Raw genomic sequence first — 15,360 nt, 5'->3', positions numbered from 1 at the left:
AGCGCGGGCGCTCGCCGTGCCCGATCAGTATCGACCAAGTAACAGACCCGAAAGCAGCGCGTGTTTTTCGCACAAAAAATTGGAAAAGGGTATTTTGATGCCTTAAAGATGTCCACCTGTAGTGTGAAATGGTGTGGAAAGGTAACAAGAAGCTCAAATTTAAAAACAGACGGCATTACATTCCACAAATAAGTCATATTTATAATTTATTCAGAGCCGGCATAGGTCAACTTACATTGGCCACTTACGCGTCAGTAGAGGGACAGTCATACTTCTGTCCCTTTTCATCTGGCGCGACTGCCCGCCGTCCTTGAAACGGCCAATCACAGCGCGCTTAACACATTCCCCGCCCGCTCCTCGCACCCCAAACACTGGTGACTCGTATCGCGAACAAAATATACAAGACTGCCACTCTATAGGAGGTTCTCTGTGGCCACGTCACTTCGGCTTCGATTCGTCAACGATTGTCACTTCGGCTAGGCCGGTAGACCCTCCTCAAGCCAAGCGTTACAATTTTTAACCCCCGACGCAAAAACGACGGGGTGTTATAAGTTTGACGTGTCTGTCTGCCTGTTTGTGTGTCTGTCTGGGGCATCGTAGCTCCCGAACGAATGAACCGATTTAGATTTAGTTTTTTTTGTTTGAAACCTGAATTAGTCGGTAGTGTTCTTAGCCATGTTTCATGAAAATCGGTAAACTATGTCACGGTCGCGGGTTTTATCAAAATTGTAATTTTGTGGTTAGGTCATATTTTCGCTATGTAGCGCATCGTAATTATATCTCTCTTTCGCTATTTTTCGCTCTTCTATATTGGTGCGACAGAGTCAATTAGGTATCATTTGCCACGAAGCATCATCCATAGTGCTCTTGGCTACAGGCCCTGCTGCACTGCACTATTAGCAGTAGCGAATGCCGGAAGCGTTTTATTTCGTATTAATAACTTTCATCCAATTAGTTAATTAAAGTGTAATTTAATTACGCGATGGACGAGCAATCTTGTTTAATACTCGTACTTGGCACAATAATCAACACTGATTTCCTTATTTGATTAGTCTTAGCCCCTTATTCAATATCGTTTAGAAATCTCTTAGAAATCCTTGTTAGTGCGTTTTCACATTATCCGATCCGATATCGGATGTCGGACCGTTATCCCATACATTACAGGCGCCATCTTGGATTTTTTCTATTGAAATCCTTCCGACATCCGATATCGGATCGGATAATGTGAAAACGCACTTAGTGTTAACCATCCGGATACTTAAAGAGGGATTCGTGCTTGTAAGTAAATTACCCTAACCTGTAATGTAACACGCGTACACAATGTAGTATCAGCTGCAAAAGTGCATGGCGAATTTATCAATGAATTCATTCATAATCTCTCTATGCAATTTTGCAGCTCACCACTGTACGTACATAATAGAACCTCGTACAAGTATTGTACTGTATTGTAGACCTCATCGTTTTCGATGACGGCGACCCTAAATAAGCCTTACGGACGTTTCCTTGCGTGTGCTCTAATGTGGCTGGCCAGGCCGAACTTGCTTTTAAATACTCGCTGGCACGGGTGGCAACTAAGCTCTCCAGCGGAGTTATACGTGTACACGTAGGAGGGCTTAGGTCTCTCTTTTCGTAATTGGTGCTTTTCATCTAAGGTTTTGAGGCGGTTATCCTCAAATGCCTTAACACCGTTATAGATGGTAGTTCGCCAATATGACCTTTTCCCAGCAAGCTCCTCCCAACGCTCATGGTCGATGGCACAAGCGTTTAGATGTCGTTTGAGCACGTCCTTGTAGCGCAGGTGCTGACCACCGTGCCTTCGCTTACCCACTGCTAACTCAGAATAGAGAACAGTTTTTGGCAAGCGGTGGTCGCCCATTCTAAGGACACGCCCACACCATCTAAGCTGCCGCTGCATTAATATGGCCTCCATACCATATAATCCCGAACGACGCAGGACTTCGGAGTTGGAGACGCGACGATGTATTACGCAGAGTGTCAAATATTACACTTATTCTATTCCTTCTTATTATTTTTGTGTCTCTTCAATCAGTTAAGCGTGTGTGCACCTCACTGTATGTGGTCTATAAATGGTCTCACAGAGTACTAAGAATCTTAACTGAGAAGTATCTAAGACAATATTTATCTACTTCCTAAACAACTATGTTTATTTATCAATTCAAGAGTCTAGATTTAGCCGTCACAAAGCCAAGGGCATTAAGCGATTCGCACTAAACCTATTATTAAGTTGAAATCAAAACGGCTTAAGAACCCTCAACGTACAAAACATTTAAGCCGTATCAAAACTGGAGTCTTGTCTAGGCCACTTGAAATAATAAAACTTGACAGGATAATATTTACCGATGATTTGCAGTCAGTTCTAAGTAAGGTAATCGAGATAAATACAATCGATTAATAATATTAATATCTAGGAGTCGAGTGTTTCGTTCCAATACGGTAACGTATGATATCAGTTAAGACTGTTAAGAGGGGGTCTAAAAGTCAGGAAATTAGGATGAAACTTGTGCCGCGCAAGATATTACTATGTAGGTACTGAAAGTCTGGGTGGTCTTGTTGTTAAAAACCTCTGGAAATAAGTACCTGTCTGTGCTTACTTCTTGATTCATTTTAGGATTCTGTGTTTGTGTCGCCGCTACTTTATGAATATTAAGATTATCTTAGGTACGTACTTGCAATAACAATATTAATATGTCTTCTATGATTTTGTGAATTTTTATGATTGGCTTGACTCGGGTGTAATAATTTTGAGAGCTTGCTTTACAAGATCACTCTTATAAATGCATGTTTTGTTTAGTTTCGTAATTGCAACTTGAAACTTTAAATATCGTGCTGATTACAATGTGTGTATGTACAATAATGTACCTAACAGCAAATGTGAAACTAAAGGGAAAAGTAGTGCGTTCAGATCGAATGCCAATGGATTTTGAGGAGACGATACGAGTACGTTACGATAGCAATAACAATAACGTACTTGTGTGAGCACAAGTACATTAATTTTTTTTAAATATATATGAAAATGCCTTGTATTTTTTAAATTCTCTTTGGCAAATTGCTAAATATTGATTAGATCACATCGAGAAGAAAATATGACGATATTTTTTTGTGTTCAACATTTGGTAGGGAATCATGTTGTATTTTGACACTGAACAAGACGCAAGCGTTTTGCGATTTTTATGATTTGGCATCATAGACAAGGTGCCAGGAGCCGTAGCCGAATGGCATTTCTGCGACGCGAAACGAAAACGAAACGCCGCGAAAGGTAGTCTGGCTCTGTCGCGCCAATACGCAAGAGCGATAGAGATAGATAGCTACGAAACAGATATTATCGTGAGCATTTGTGCATTCAGCTACGCACACGAGAAAACAACGATACACATTGAATCGTGAACGTCTTCAAACGATAGTAATTTCTCTACTCTTCCTGATTGACTTACCTATACCTACTTAATCATCATCATCATCATTCTCCTGCCCTTATCCCAGTCACTTGGGGTCGGCGCAGCATGTCTTTCTCTTCCATACATCTCTGTCACTCGTCATCTCATCATTAACTTGTTTTAGTTCCATATCATGTCTCACACAGTCCATCCACCTCTTCTTCGGTTTTCCCCTCCCGTTACTTCCACCACCTTCCACATTCATTCGTAATACCTTTCTCGTCACATGCCTTTCATCCCTCCGCATTACATGTCCATACCATGCTAGTCGACCTACTACCTATACCTACTTAATATCGTTAAAAAATATCTTTATTCATGAAGGCCTAATTACAAAATCTTATAATTTGATCTTATAACCTAATCGTATCGTGTCATATAAAAGACTATGTTTAACAAATTGTTTAGATCAGGCGTGGACAAGCTAAGCGTGTGCATCTGTCCAGAAATAAACGCGCCACAAAACGATGACAAGCCGAGACGTGTCCGACTACTGTTTGTGAAGTCATATGTGGCGTGTGGCGTTGTTACACTAACTAGAGGTTTGTTAACATCGTGTAGTATAGTGAAGCTAAAATTATCTATGAAATTCGGATATGATGGTCACGTTGTAAAGAATAGATTAAGTACGAGCGAGATAGTTAGTAAAGATACCATAAATATTTTAATGTAAATATTGGACCTAAAATCTACAGATAGAAATAGAAAGCAAGAGAGTTTGGATATATAGTAACTCAGTCTCAGTACAGTAGGTACTCCAATATGAGAAAAAAACATATAAGTTGCTGAGTAAATGCCTAACAAAACACCGGTTTTGAAGTTTACGTACAGGGCCACCAGTTTAACTAAAGATATGTATAACTTTTCAGCCTTGCGAAAAAAAATGTAACATTATGTTATTTGAGTACAAATAGCTCCCTTACTGATTCCTTTTTCGTAAAACGTATCCTACTTCCTAAACAAAAAACCGATTTTACCACCATGGTGGTAGCCATGGCTCACTATGGCTATAAACTCGTGGCACTAGGTACCTAATTAGTGGTTTTTCGTAGTCATTTGGTGAATTGAATCCTTAACAACAAAAACCGAAGCAAATCAATCAACCGATCCTTTACACACCTCCCGACCATCAAATCCAAATACTTGGGACGTGGGAGTCAGCACAAAGATATTCGGATGCAATAAAAGATACCGAACACTGTTAATGAGCCGGAAAACGATGCAATTAAGTTAATTAATTACGAAACGTCTGTTTCAGCTATTGGGAATGATGCAACAATAAGAATCGGAACCTTGGATGGGGACGGGGTAAGGATAGTGCAAGTCATAAGCGCAAGCGATAGAGACAGACACCTGCAATAATACGGTACACAACAAAAGGCGCAGAAATTAAACGCGGTCTCATTTGTACAACCATAAGAATGTGTCAATATAAAGATTTCTGGCGGCCTTCGAAGGTAGGTATTACTAGTAGTAGGCAGGTGACTTAGAAAAGAGTTGAGAAACGGCTACATAATCTAACATTTCAGCTTGACTCAAAGCTTATCTTTAACTTTCTTTATTTACCAATAGATAAATTAGGTACTTGCCTAATTATTATTTAGCTTTGCTTTTGATGATGACACTTCTTTTGAGATTTTTCCAAGGTCTAAGCTTTATTGTCCCATTTAGCGTTCTGGTAAAGAACGAGTTATAAAAAGATTCTCAATCTACATATTCACAACATCTTCATTCTTCTTTTTTTTTTTAATAATAAATGGGCTTACTCTTGGCCATCTTTATGTTTCTTTATTTGTGGATCAATTAATGGAACATGTCGTTCGGTGTCTATTTATATGTAGATACAATAAAATTGTGTATAATAATATAATGTAATAAATAATAATATCGTGTGTTGGGTTAGTTTCGCTCCTTTAATTTTAAAACACCACGGTACGTAGCCGAATGGCACAAACGCTCACGAAACACTCACGAAACGAAACGCTCGTAGATATCTATCTTTATTGCTCTTGCATATTGGCGCGACAGAGCCAGACTACCTTTCGCGGCGTTTCGTTTTCGTTTCGCGTCGCAGAAGTGCCATTCGGCTACGGCACCACGCGTGTCGCTTGACGCTTGTACGTATCAGCGGAGTCGCTAGCTGGTACCTTATCCCGAGTGGCATCTTTATATCCATAACGAAACTTAAAATATCCACGATATATCGGTCTCATTTACCTCTATTGTTTGTTTCTAAAATATTCCATTCTTTTCTAATACTGAGGTTAGATATAGTTTAATCCTTATTTACTAGTGTTTAAGCATACCCATTGGTTATAAATAGGCTATGATCATAGGATTGTGTGACAATATAATCCATACTAATATTATAAATAATGGGAAAGTGTGTGTGTCTGTTTGTTTGTCCGCCTTTCACGGCAAAACGGAGCGACGAATTGACGTGATTTTTTTAGTGGAGATAGTTGAAGGGATGAAGAGTGACATAGGCTACTTTTTGTCTCTTTCTAACGCGAGAGAAGCCGCGGGTAAAAGCTAGTGGTTGTATAAAAGTAAACTACTAGCCACAATATCAAACATATTATTATGGTGTGAGTTTCAGGTCGCCATTTACGTGGTAGTCATCAGGTGTATGTACCTAGACTTTTATTTGGACTAACTAAGTACAATATACATTTTCTGAGGATCATACACTCTATTGATAGCGTTTGGTAATATGGTATCATACACTTTAGTAAACATTATATACTCATGACATATCGTCACTACTTTGAAAAAATTTCGTATCTCACACTGCTCCTCACACTGCTACGCAGTAAGTCTATATGCATTGCATACATACTTATTACATGTATTTTCATTGACAGAAGAAGATACAAGTTTTTTTTTTCAAAGTAGTGACGATATATTAGTAGGTTCTTAGAACATAATGAATTTCTTACTCCACTTGAAATAAGCCTTTAACAATTTATTTATGTCATCATCCTCCTTGCATTATCCCGGCATTTTCCACGGCTCATGGGAGCCTGGGGTCCGCTTTGACAACTAATCCCAAGATTTGGCGGAGCTAGTAGTTTTTACGAAAGCGACTGCCATCTGACCTTCCAACCCGAAGGGTAAACTAGACCTTATTGGAATTAGTCCGGTTTCCTCACGATGTTTTCCTTCACTGAAAAGCGACTGGCAAACATCAAATCACATTTCGCTCATAAATTCCGATAAACTCATTGGTGCGAGCCTGAGTTCGAACCCGCAACCTCCGGAACGAAAGTCGCACGTACTTACCGCTCGGCTACCAGCGCTGTTAACAATTTATTTAAATAACAATTTATTTATGTACTGTCTGTAAATTTAAAGCTTAACCTTCCCAAAGTCGCCCGTATCTCTCGCTAAATTTGAATTTTATAGTCATAGCTTAATGTTATAAGCCATTGCCTTTCTATGGTGCAATTATGTTACTTTATTACCTAAACACGTCATTTTGGTGAGATTATACTTTAATAAACAAATCGTTGACGATTGTTCGGGACAGTTTTATAGGCCATAATTCGAACGAGAGCGCTTTGATAATAACTTATGTAAAATTTTGGACTCAATAAGTCATAATAGTGCAGTTGGTATTAAGTAGGTACTAAATACTAACACTATACAAAAAAAAAATAGTATTGGGAATATGCTACAAACAGAGTAAGTAAGTACAGTTTTACAAAAATCAAAATCATACACAATTTTCGTAGCAGGCGATCGTAATAACCAGTGTAGAATGTTATACACTGATTTGATTGACGATATAGTCCTATATTAATATACTTAGGAAGGGAAGTCTAGCGCTCTTACGGTAGATGTCGCTAGTTAGTTGGCAAAGCGTTAGAGTAAGTAATACAGAGATTACAGAGGTCGTGAGTGCAAGTTTCACACAAAGTGGTAATAATTATTTTATCTTTTAAATTTATTTAAATCTTAATAGCATTGAAATTACATTGCCTGCTCAAACTAAAACGCACGCTCTTCACACTTATTTGAATTTAAAAAAAAAAATATTTCACGCATTTCTTATTGAAAATAACTAGTACCGCTAGACAGATGGTTGTCCCTTCGATACCCATGAATCACTCTCATTGTATTCACCACGTGGCAGCGCGAACTGCGCATTACCATCAATAAGACAAACTGACTAATGATCCTCATCAAAATGCAGATCGGCCGCGTGGGCCGTGAACTTTCCATTTCTCCGGGACTTTAGATATACAGGACATTATTAGTACCTATATGGGTCGAAAAACAGGAAGACATTAAGAAATGGCAAAGACCTTGGGGATATTGGGGATAAGCTGAATAGGACAATTGTACCTTTCTATTAGACATTTACTAAATTCATATACACAATAAAATTTGTTAATTATCCCTAGACATCAGGTACCATCAATAAAGCTATCTATGAATACAGCTAAAGTGCTAAAAATATACATGACCTTAATGCACGCGCAACAAAGTTCTACATGAATATTTTTGACACTGGCTGTATTCGTACCTAACTCTGTTGCTGACTGCAAAAATATTAACAAAGCATGCAATCTAAACCTAGCTCCCCAACTAACTTCACAGATCATCCTCAGTTCCACATCCAGGCCCCATTACCATAACTCCAGCATAATCAACACTTTGGCGCCAAACAAGGATTATATAAAGCTACAGCACTTAACCCGACAGCAAACAGCGCGGCACAATCGCGATAAAATAATAAACTGTTGCACGCGCCCACGCTACCTTGTCGTCTAAACGCAAATGCTTGTCGAGACCATAAAGTACCTAATGGCTAGGCTTAGATCCACGCCGGCTCAACTTTTGGTACATGAACTTTGTAATCTTGTCACATATTTCTGCACATTATGTAGGTATTACTGAAGTCTTCATTGGAAGGACTAAGTTCCTCTTAGAGAAAGTAATGTGATTCAGAAATAATAAATGAGTATGAGTATGAGTACTGTCGCACGCGTCTAGCTTGTCGTCTAAAACGCAAATGCTTGTCGAGACCATAGAGTACCTAATGGCTAGGCTTAGATCCACGCCGGCTCAACTTTTGATACATTGTAATCTTGTCACATACTTCTGCACATTATTTAGGTATTACTGAAGTCTTCATCGGAAGAACTCAGTTCCTCTTATAGAAAGTCATGTGATTCAGAAATAATAAACTGTCGTACACGTCTAGCTTGTCGTCTAAACGCAAATTCTTGTCGAGACCATAAAGTACTTAATGGCTAGGCTTACATCCACGCCGGCTCAACTTTTGATACATAAACTTTGTAATCTTGTCACATATTTCTGCACATTATGTAGGTATTACTGAAGTCTTCATTGGAAGGACTAAGTTCCTCTTATAGAAAGTCATGTGATTCAAAAATAATAAACTGTCGCACGCGTCTAGCTTGTCGTCTAAACGCAAATGCTTGTCGAGACCATAAAGTACCTAATGGCTAGGCTTAGATCCACGCCGGCTCAACTTTTGATACATTGTAATCTTGTCACATACTTCTGCACATTATTTAGGTATTACTGAAGTCTTCATCGGAAGAACTCAGTTCCTCTTATAGAAAGTCATGTGATTCAGAAATAATAAACTGTCGTACACGTCTAGCTTGTCGTCTAAACGCAAATTCTTGTCGAGACCATAAAGTACTTAATGGCTAGGCTTACATCCACGCCGGCTCAACTTTTGATACATAAACTTTGTAATCTTGTCACATATTTCTGCACATTATGTAGGTATTACTGAAGTCTTCATTGGAAGGACTAAGTTCCTCTTATAGAAAGTCATGTGATTCAAAAATAATAAACTGTCGCACGCGTCTAGCTTGTCGTCTAAACGCAAATGCTTGTCGAGACCATAAAGTACCTAATGGCTAGGCTTAGATCCACGCCGGCTCAACTTTTGATACATAAACTTTGTAATCTTGTCACATATTTCTGCACATTATGTAGGTATTACTGAAGTCTTCATTGGAAGGACTAAGTTCCTCTTATAGAAAGTAATCTGATTCAGAAATAATAAACTGTCCCACGCGTCTAGCTTGTCGTCTAAAACGCAAATGCTTGTCGAGACCACAGAGTACCTAATGGCTAGGCTTAGATCCACGCCGGCTCAACTTTTGATACATTGTAATCTTGTCACATATTTCTGCATATTATTTAGGTATTACTGAAGTCTTCATCGGAAGGACTCAGTTCCTCTTATAGAAAGTCATGTGATTCAGAAATAATCAACTGTCGTACACGTCTAGCTTGTCGTCTAAACGCAAATTCTTGTCGAGACCATAAAGTACCTAATGGCTAGGCTTACATCCACGCCGGCTCAACTTTTGATACATGAACTTTGTAATCTTGTCACATATTTCTTCAGGTATTACTGAAGTCTGCATCCAGGGAAAATAGGCCTTCTAGACTAGGAAGTCCTCATAGAACGAACAGAATTTATAAAAAAATCTTCAGGAATGTAAGGTAAGGATATGAATTTTTATTACGATCCGAATATATTTTAATGTATATCACTTAATTTTTTTATATATAATATATACAAAGCTTAGAAGACTTCGGAAATGTAGTACTGTACTAATTTATTTTTCTCGTTATCGTCAAAAGATAAAATACTTTATACAAGCTTTTGCGTTTTACATAATTTCTAGAAAATTAATGTAAAACGAAACCACTTATGTGACTAAAACTAGCGCTTAGTCGTTTAATTATGCAGTAACTGTCGTTTAGCCTTTAGTTGGTAAAGGTACTATGATAGTATAATTTCTGCTGATAGCATATTAATAATTTTATATTGACCCTTTGCATCAGATACTTAAATACTTATCTTACTTGAAACGCGTTACACCAGTGTCATTCAAACTTAAAACGTAGGAATAAGTCACCACTTATATTTTGGCAACCCCAAAATCGCGAAATAAATTTATACCTATCATTATTAAATATTTTGGTTTTCCTATTTTCATTGTAGTGTTTACTGTGTTACTTGTTTTAGCTCCTAACTGGTTTTGATACGCGATTCTTTGAGTAATTGGCGTGTGCACCTCACTTCACTTCGTAAATGCCGTTTTATTATAGGTTCCATATAAAATGACGTTACCACAGGGTCGCCATGTGATAATAAAACGATTATGTTAATATTTGCATAATCCTTAATCAGTATTTAAAAAGATAAGATAACTATCTTAGATATGTGGTTTGTGTCAATGGTCGAATGTGTAAAACAGTCAGCCATATATACTTAAATGGCCAAGTTTACGATCTCTACAGATACTGAACTGACGATAGATGATAAGATCGCACATAAATTATCTAAAAATTTAATTATAATTGACGGTATTGAATATAATTATGTTAATGAACGACACTTCTGTTTCGACCGTTACTTTTATCTAATGTTTGATATACTTTCCTCCGCACGTTCATTAGGGTGACTCACAGAGGCTACCGCAGGCGTCCCGCAAGGCGGTACTTTCGCCCACACGCTTCATACTCTTGATTTACTTATCCCAACATTGGGCCATAGATCACTTGCGCGGGAGGACAGCACGCTATAATCTGCGTGTGGTCTACAACTTTGATAATTGTCGAATTAACTCGTTAGGTTAATTACGCGATAAGATGATCTGTGGTTTTGATTTCATGTGACAATTTTGGAGATTAAAATATGAATTATATTTAGGTTTTGTAAATGAAACTTATCACAGTTATTAGAGCTGTTTATATTACCGTTTATAATTATTTAAATTTAAGAGATAAGTTGATTTATTGACCTGTTTTTACCGTGATCAAGAAACTGTTACATTACAATATTATCTCCTTTTTAAGACTTAGCAGAACCATATAACTATGAAATATCTATAGGTATTAATTAACAGACTCATCAAGTATTTATTGAAATAACCAGGAAGTAAACCTCTCATAAATGTTGTCTCTTTCTTTCCAACAGAAATATAAACGACGGATAGGGACGGATGATCGATGGTTAAATTAAGTAGCATCTAGAACTTTATGAATACTCATAAAAACAGGTCCTTTTCTTTACGAGTATAGTTATTCTGAGTAACTAAGTCTCGGAAGGTCATAAATCTGGCTGTCCATTTAGCGTCTATATTATTCGCAGTCGTATGTCTGTCTTCTTATCTGCCTCTAGCTATCCAAGGGCCGTCGTCATTGGACGAAATAGGACTCTAATTGGTGCTAAATTTAATCGAGTAGTACAATAGGCGGGAACTAAACTAAGCGTGTTTGATGGAGACTAAACTTAATCGTTTACAAGAGACGGTGACACGATTTGTGTCAACTGTGCAGTTACTGTAAATTTATCTTTGGTTTCTCTCAACGATGTTTTCGAATTTTAATAACAAGTTAGAGTCTGAGCGGAAGGAGAAGTGCTGAGTAACCACCTAGTACCTATCTACCTAATTTATGTCATTTTGTTCTTTCTGCCCTGACTGAACTGATAGATCATGCTGATAACTAACCACATGAGACCATGAACTGTGGAGAGTTACTTAAATCTAGCATCTATAAAGATACAATGAAGTGCTCTGGAGTGTGTTACTAAAATAATTGTATCATCAAAAACTTTTCATACATTTTAATATTTCTGTTCGATAATTTAGATCTACGAAATATTTACGTCTTTAATATGTATTAATGCATTTGTGAAATAAAATGTCTCTGTTTTAGTTACGCAGTTTTCTGAAATTGTTTTTTTAATGGCACTTATCATTCAATTAAATGAACAGAACAATAAAATGAGTTCTGATTTGTTTTTACGACGCGTTTATGAAGCATAAAAAAACTGTGAAGATACGAGATAGTAAATTTTTAATGACTTTTAGTGTCAACATTAAATTTCTAATGACAAATATGAAAATTGTTACCATGATTTACAATGACGGGTTATGTCATCATAAAACTTAATAATAGATTTTTTCCAAGAATATTATTCTCTACTGACAACACCGTAGCTTCTCAGACATATGTATATTCATGGTAGTCTTGGTATATCTCTAATACTCTACCTTTGGTTGGCGCACATTCGGATACTTCCACGTTATATTAATATCTCAATTTATGTTCAAGACAATTTTGGGAGTGACCGTCACTCACCGATGGGACAACGAATACTTAGTAAAAATCTATCGGAAATATCGGGATGACATGACAGATGTTATGAAAATTCGTGGAATTTCTTCACCTCAGCCACACCCCACGTATACTTTTGGGCCCTATGGCTTGTCATATTTGTTCATTTGATAAGTGACCTTGACATTTAAAATTTAAAACAATAGATTTAACTTCATACATTAAATATATTCATCATGTTTAGATTGGCATTTTCTATCCATGTTAAATAACCATAATTCAGGTCAAATGTGGTGAGTGGTAGTGAAATAGATGAGGTCAGTGATCGTGTCATTGTTTCAAAAACAATCTCCGTATGTTCCTCTTTGCATTGCAAATGCGAGTAAAGAATGCTTTAGCAAAGTGCACCATTTGCAGGTTCTACAATATTAAGTGCTCCAGATTTGCTTATCTTTATAGCTTGTTGTGATGATGTTTCGTGCAATCCAATTTGTATAAATAAGGATTAGTCAGACATAAGTGTCGTAGTTGTTTAGCGTTGACGCAATAGACTCAATACGTTTGGTGCCAGCAGGACGAAGAAGATTGTCTTAGAGGTCTAATTTATACCAAATATATCTTTTCAGATAATTTAGTATCTTTTGGATAAACAGGCGGACGAATGTTAAATGTTCAGTTTAAAAACCTTGGCTTTGGAGTCCTAGAATCATTTTAGATGTTATCTTTAGTTAAGTAGGTCAATATATGTAGGTACCTATCATTTATTTTAGGTACTGTATCTGTATCATAATCGTAAATAGTATTAAAAACTTAAGATATAATTTAAAATCCCCTTGAAATAGTGAAGCAATCTCGATAATCGTATGTATTTAGAGAAAATAGTCAACAAATCAAAGTAATACTCAACATAATGTATTTTAATTGGCATTTAGTGTTTCTTCGTTCGTTACTAATAGCAGTTTGTGTTACAAAGTTGCGCTGAATCTACGCACTTGATACTTATTATTGAATAAATAAACCGCACAGTTTCATCTGTAATCAAAATAATTAATTCAATTGCGATCGGTTTCAAACTTTGAACACTTAAACCAGCAAAATCTACCACATTTTCTGTTGAAAAATTAATAATTTTAGTTCTATTAACTGTATAACTTTCGTTATAGTGGCGCTACCTAACATAATGTTATAGGATATAGTTAAGATTATTTACCGACTAGCATTCTCTTCTTTCTTTTTCCTTGCGTTATTTCGGCATTTGCTATGGCTCATAACAGCCCGAAGTTCGCTTTGGAAACCAGCTTATTATACGAGTTATATATTATACGAGTATTTAATCCATGGGATCACAATGTATGTAAAGCCGTAACGGTCAAATACCACACGCATAAAACGCAATGATAAGCTCTGATAACAAGCACATGATGCCAAGATAAACGCAGTAAGCGACAACGAACCCCATACACACTTTCTACGATCAAATATAACAGAAACCCGACAAAAAAGAATTTACGACTTTTAAATGAGGTGCGTTGTAAACAGAACGATTGAAATACTAAAATGTTGATTTTATGAGTTTATTACGAGTTCTATCTAGATTATTATTTATAAAGTAATATTTTGTGTACATTTTACGATTGGCGGATGCTATGAAGTTATAAATATAGGACAAAATTACCTACTTATTGATAGAGATCTTCATACTGAGATCGCTTTTTAAAGATAGGCCTCCTGTGGATTAGGTTCTTCTACTTAGTTTTCTGTATCATAGTGCTATTTGCTATGTGCTATTTGCTACTCCCCATTAATATATTTAATACTCATTACAACATTAGCTAATGATATGACTGATGCAAAGGTAAAGAAACTAGTATTTTTAGGACTCGATGCATATAAAATAAAAACTGTAAAAAGCTTATTAGCATGGAATAAAGTTGAAAAAAAAACATACTTTTTAGCCATGATATGGAGTTAAAATCAGCCAACAAATTATGATCTGCTAACATTGAATTGTCAGAAGCTTGATAAAGTTATCGTTACTAAGCCACTAGAAGATCTTGCAGGGATTAGAAAGTTTAAATTTATGAAGACCAAGTACACAAGGAAGTGTTAATAAAATAGCCGCTAAGGCCATGAATCATTTAATGTGACTGCGAAATGTTCTAAGCCTGAGGGTATTAAGATGCGCAGGGGAACTATTTGATGGTTTAATTCGATTATGGATATAATGTGACCTGCATACATGTCTATATATCGTCACTACTTTAAAAAAAACTTGTATCTTCGTCTGTCAATGAAAAGAAAATTGTAGTAAGTATGTATGGAATGCATATAGACTTACTGCGTTTTAACTTTGAGGAACAGCGTGAAATACGAGATTTTTTAAAAGTAGTGACGATATGTAGGTAAATATAAAGGGCAGTGAATTTTTTGGGACGTTTGATATTCGCAAACTTCGACTACAAAGTTTGGTTTGGTGAGCCACATCAGAGCATTTCATTATCTGGGCAATAACTTTGAATCGAGACTCCGTTGTCGGTTACGGGAAGGGAGATGATGACCTAAGCTGCTAATAAGGCATAGGTGGGCCGTTTTGCAACAAATATATTAACTTGAAGAGATCAGAGGTTCACAAATAACTAAATACGAGTAGTATGAGTAATATAATAAACTGTTTAATTAAAGTAATATCAAAATAAACCCGCCCACCTGGGGGAACGACCTGCCGTGTGCGTGGACGAGGGATTCTTTCTCGAATTGGGCTATTCATCCACGAACGCAAGTG

General features: G+C 36.8%; 2 protein-coding genes across 2 annotated transcripts in view; both read right to left on the bottom strand.

The window, feature by feature from the left end:
* LOC125234187 overlaps nt 1-1,876 on the bottom strand; it is a 39,480-nt gene extending 37,604 nt beyond the window's left edge. The window contains exon 1 of the mRNA XM_048140394.1: nt 1,494-1,876. Within this exon, the coding sequence (XP_047996351.1) occupies nt 1,494-1,876 (383 nt within the window). The remainder of the gene's footprint in view (nt 1-1,493) is intronic.
* Nucleotides 1-15,360, bottom strand: part of LOC125234004 — a 315,889-nt gene that overhangs the window by 211,093 nt on the left and 89,436 nt on the right. The gene's annotated exons all lie outside the window — the stretch shown is intronic.

This window comes from Leguminivora glycinivorella, chromosome 15, assembly GCF_023078275.1.
Source record: "Leguminivora glycinivorella isolate SPB_JAAS2020 chromosome 15, LegGlyc_1.1, whole genome shotgun sequence".
Lineage (NCBI taxonomy): Eukaryota > Metazoa > Arthropoda > Insecta > Lepidoptera > Tortricidae > Leguminivora > Leguminivora glycinivorella.
Note: the sequence above shows the minus strand (reverse complement) of the source record. Positions and strands in the feature narration are given on the sequence as shown.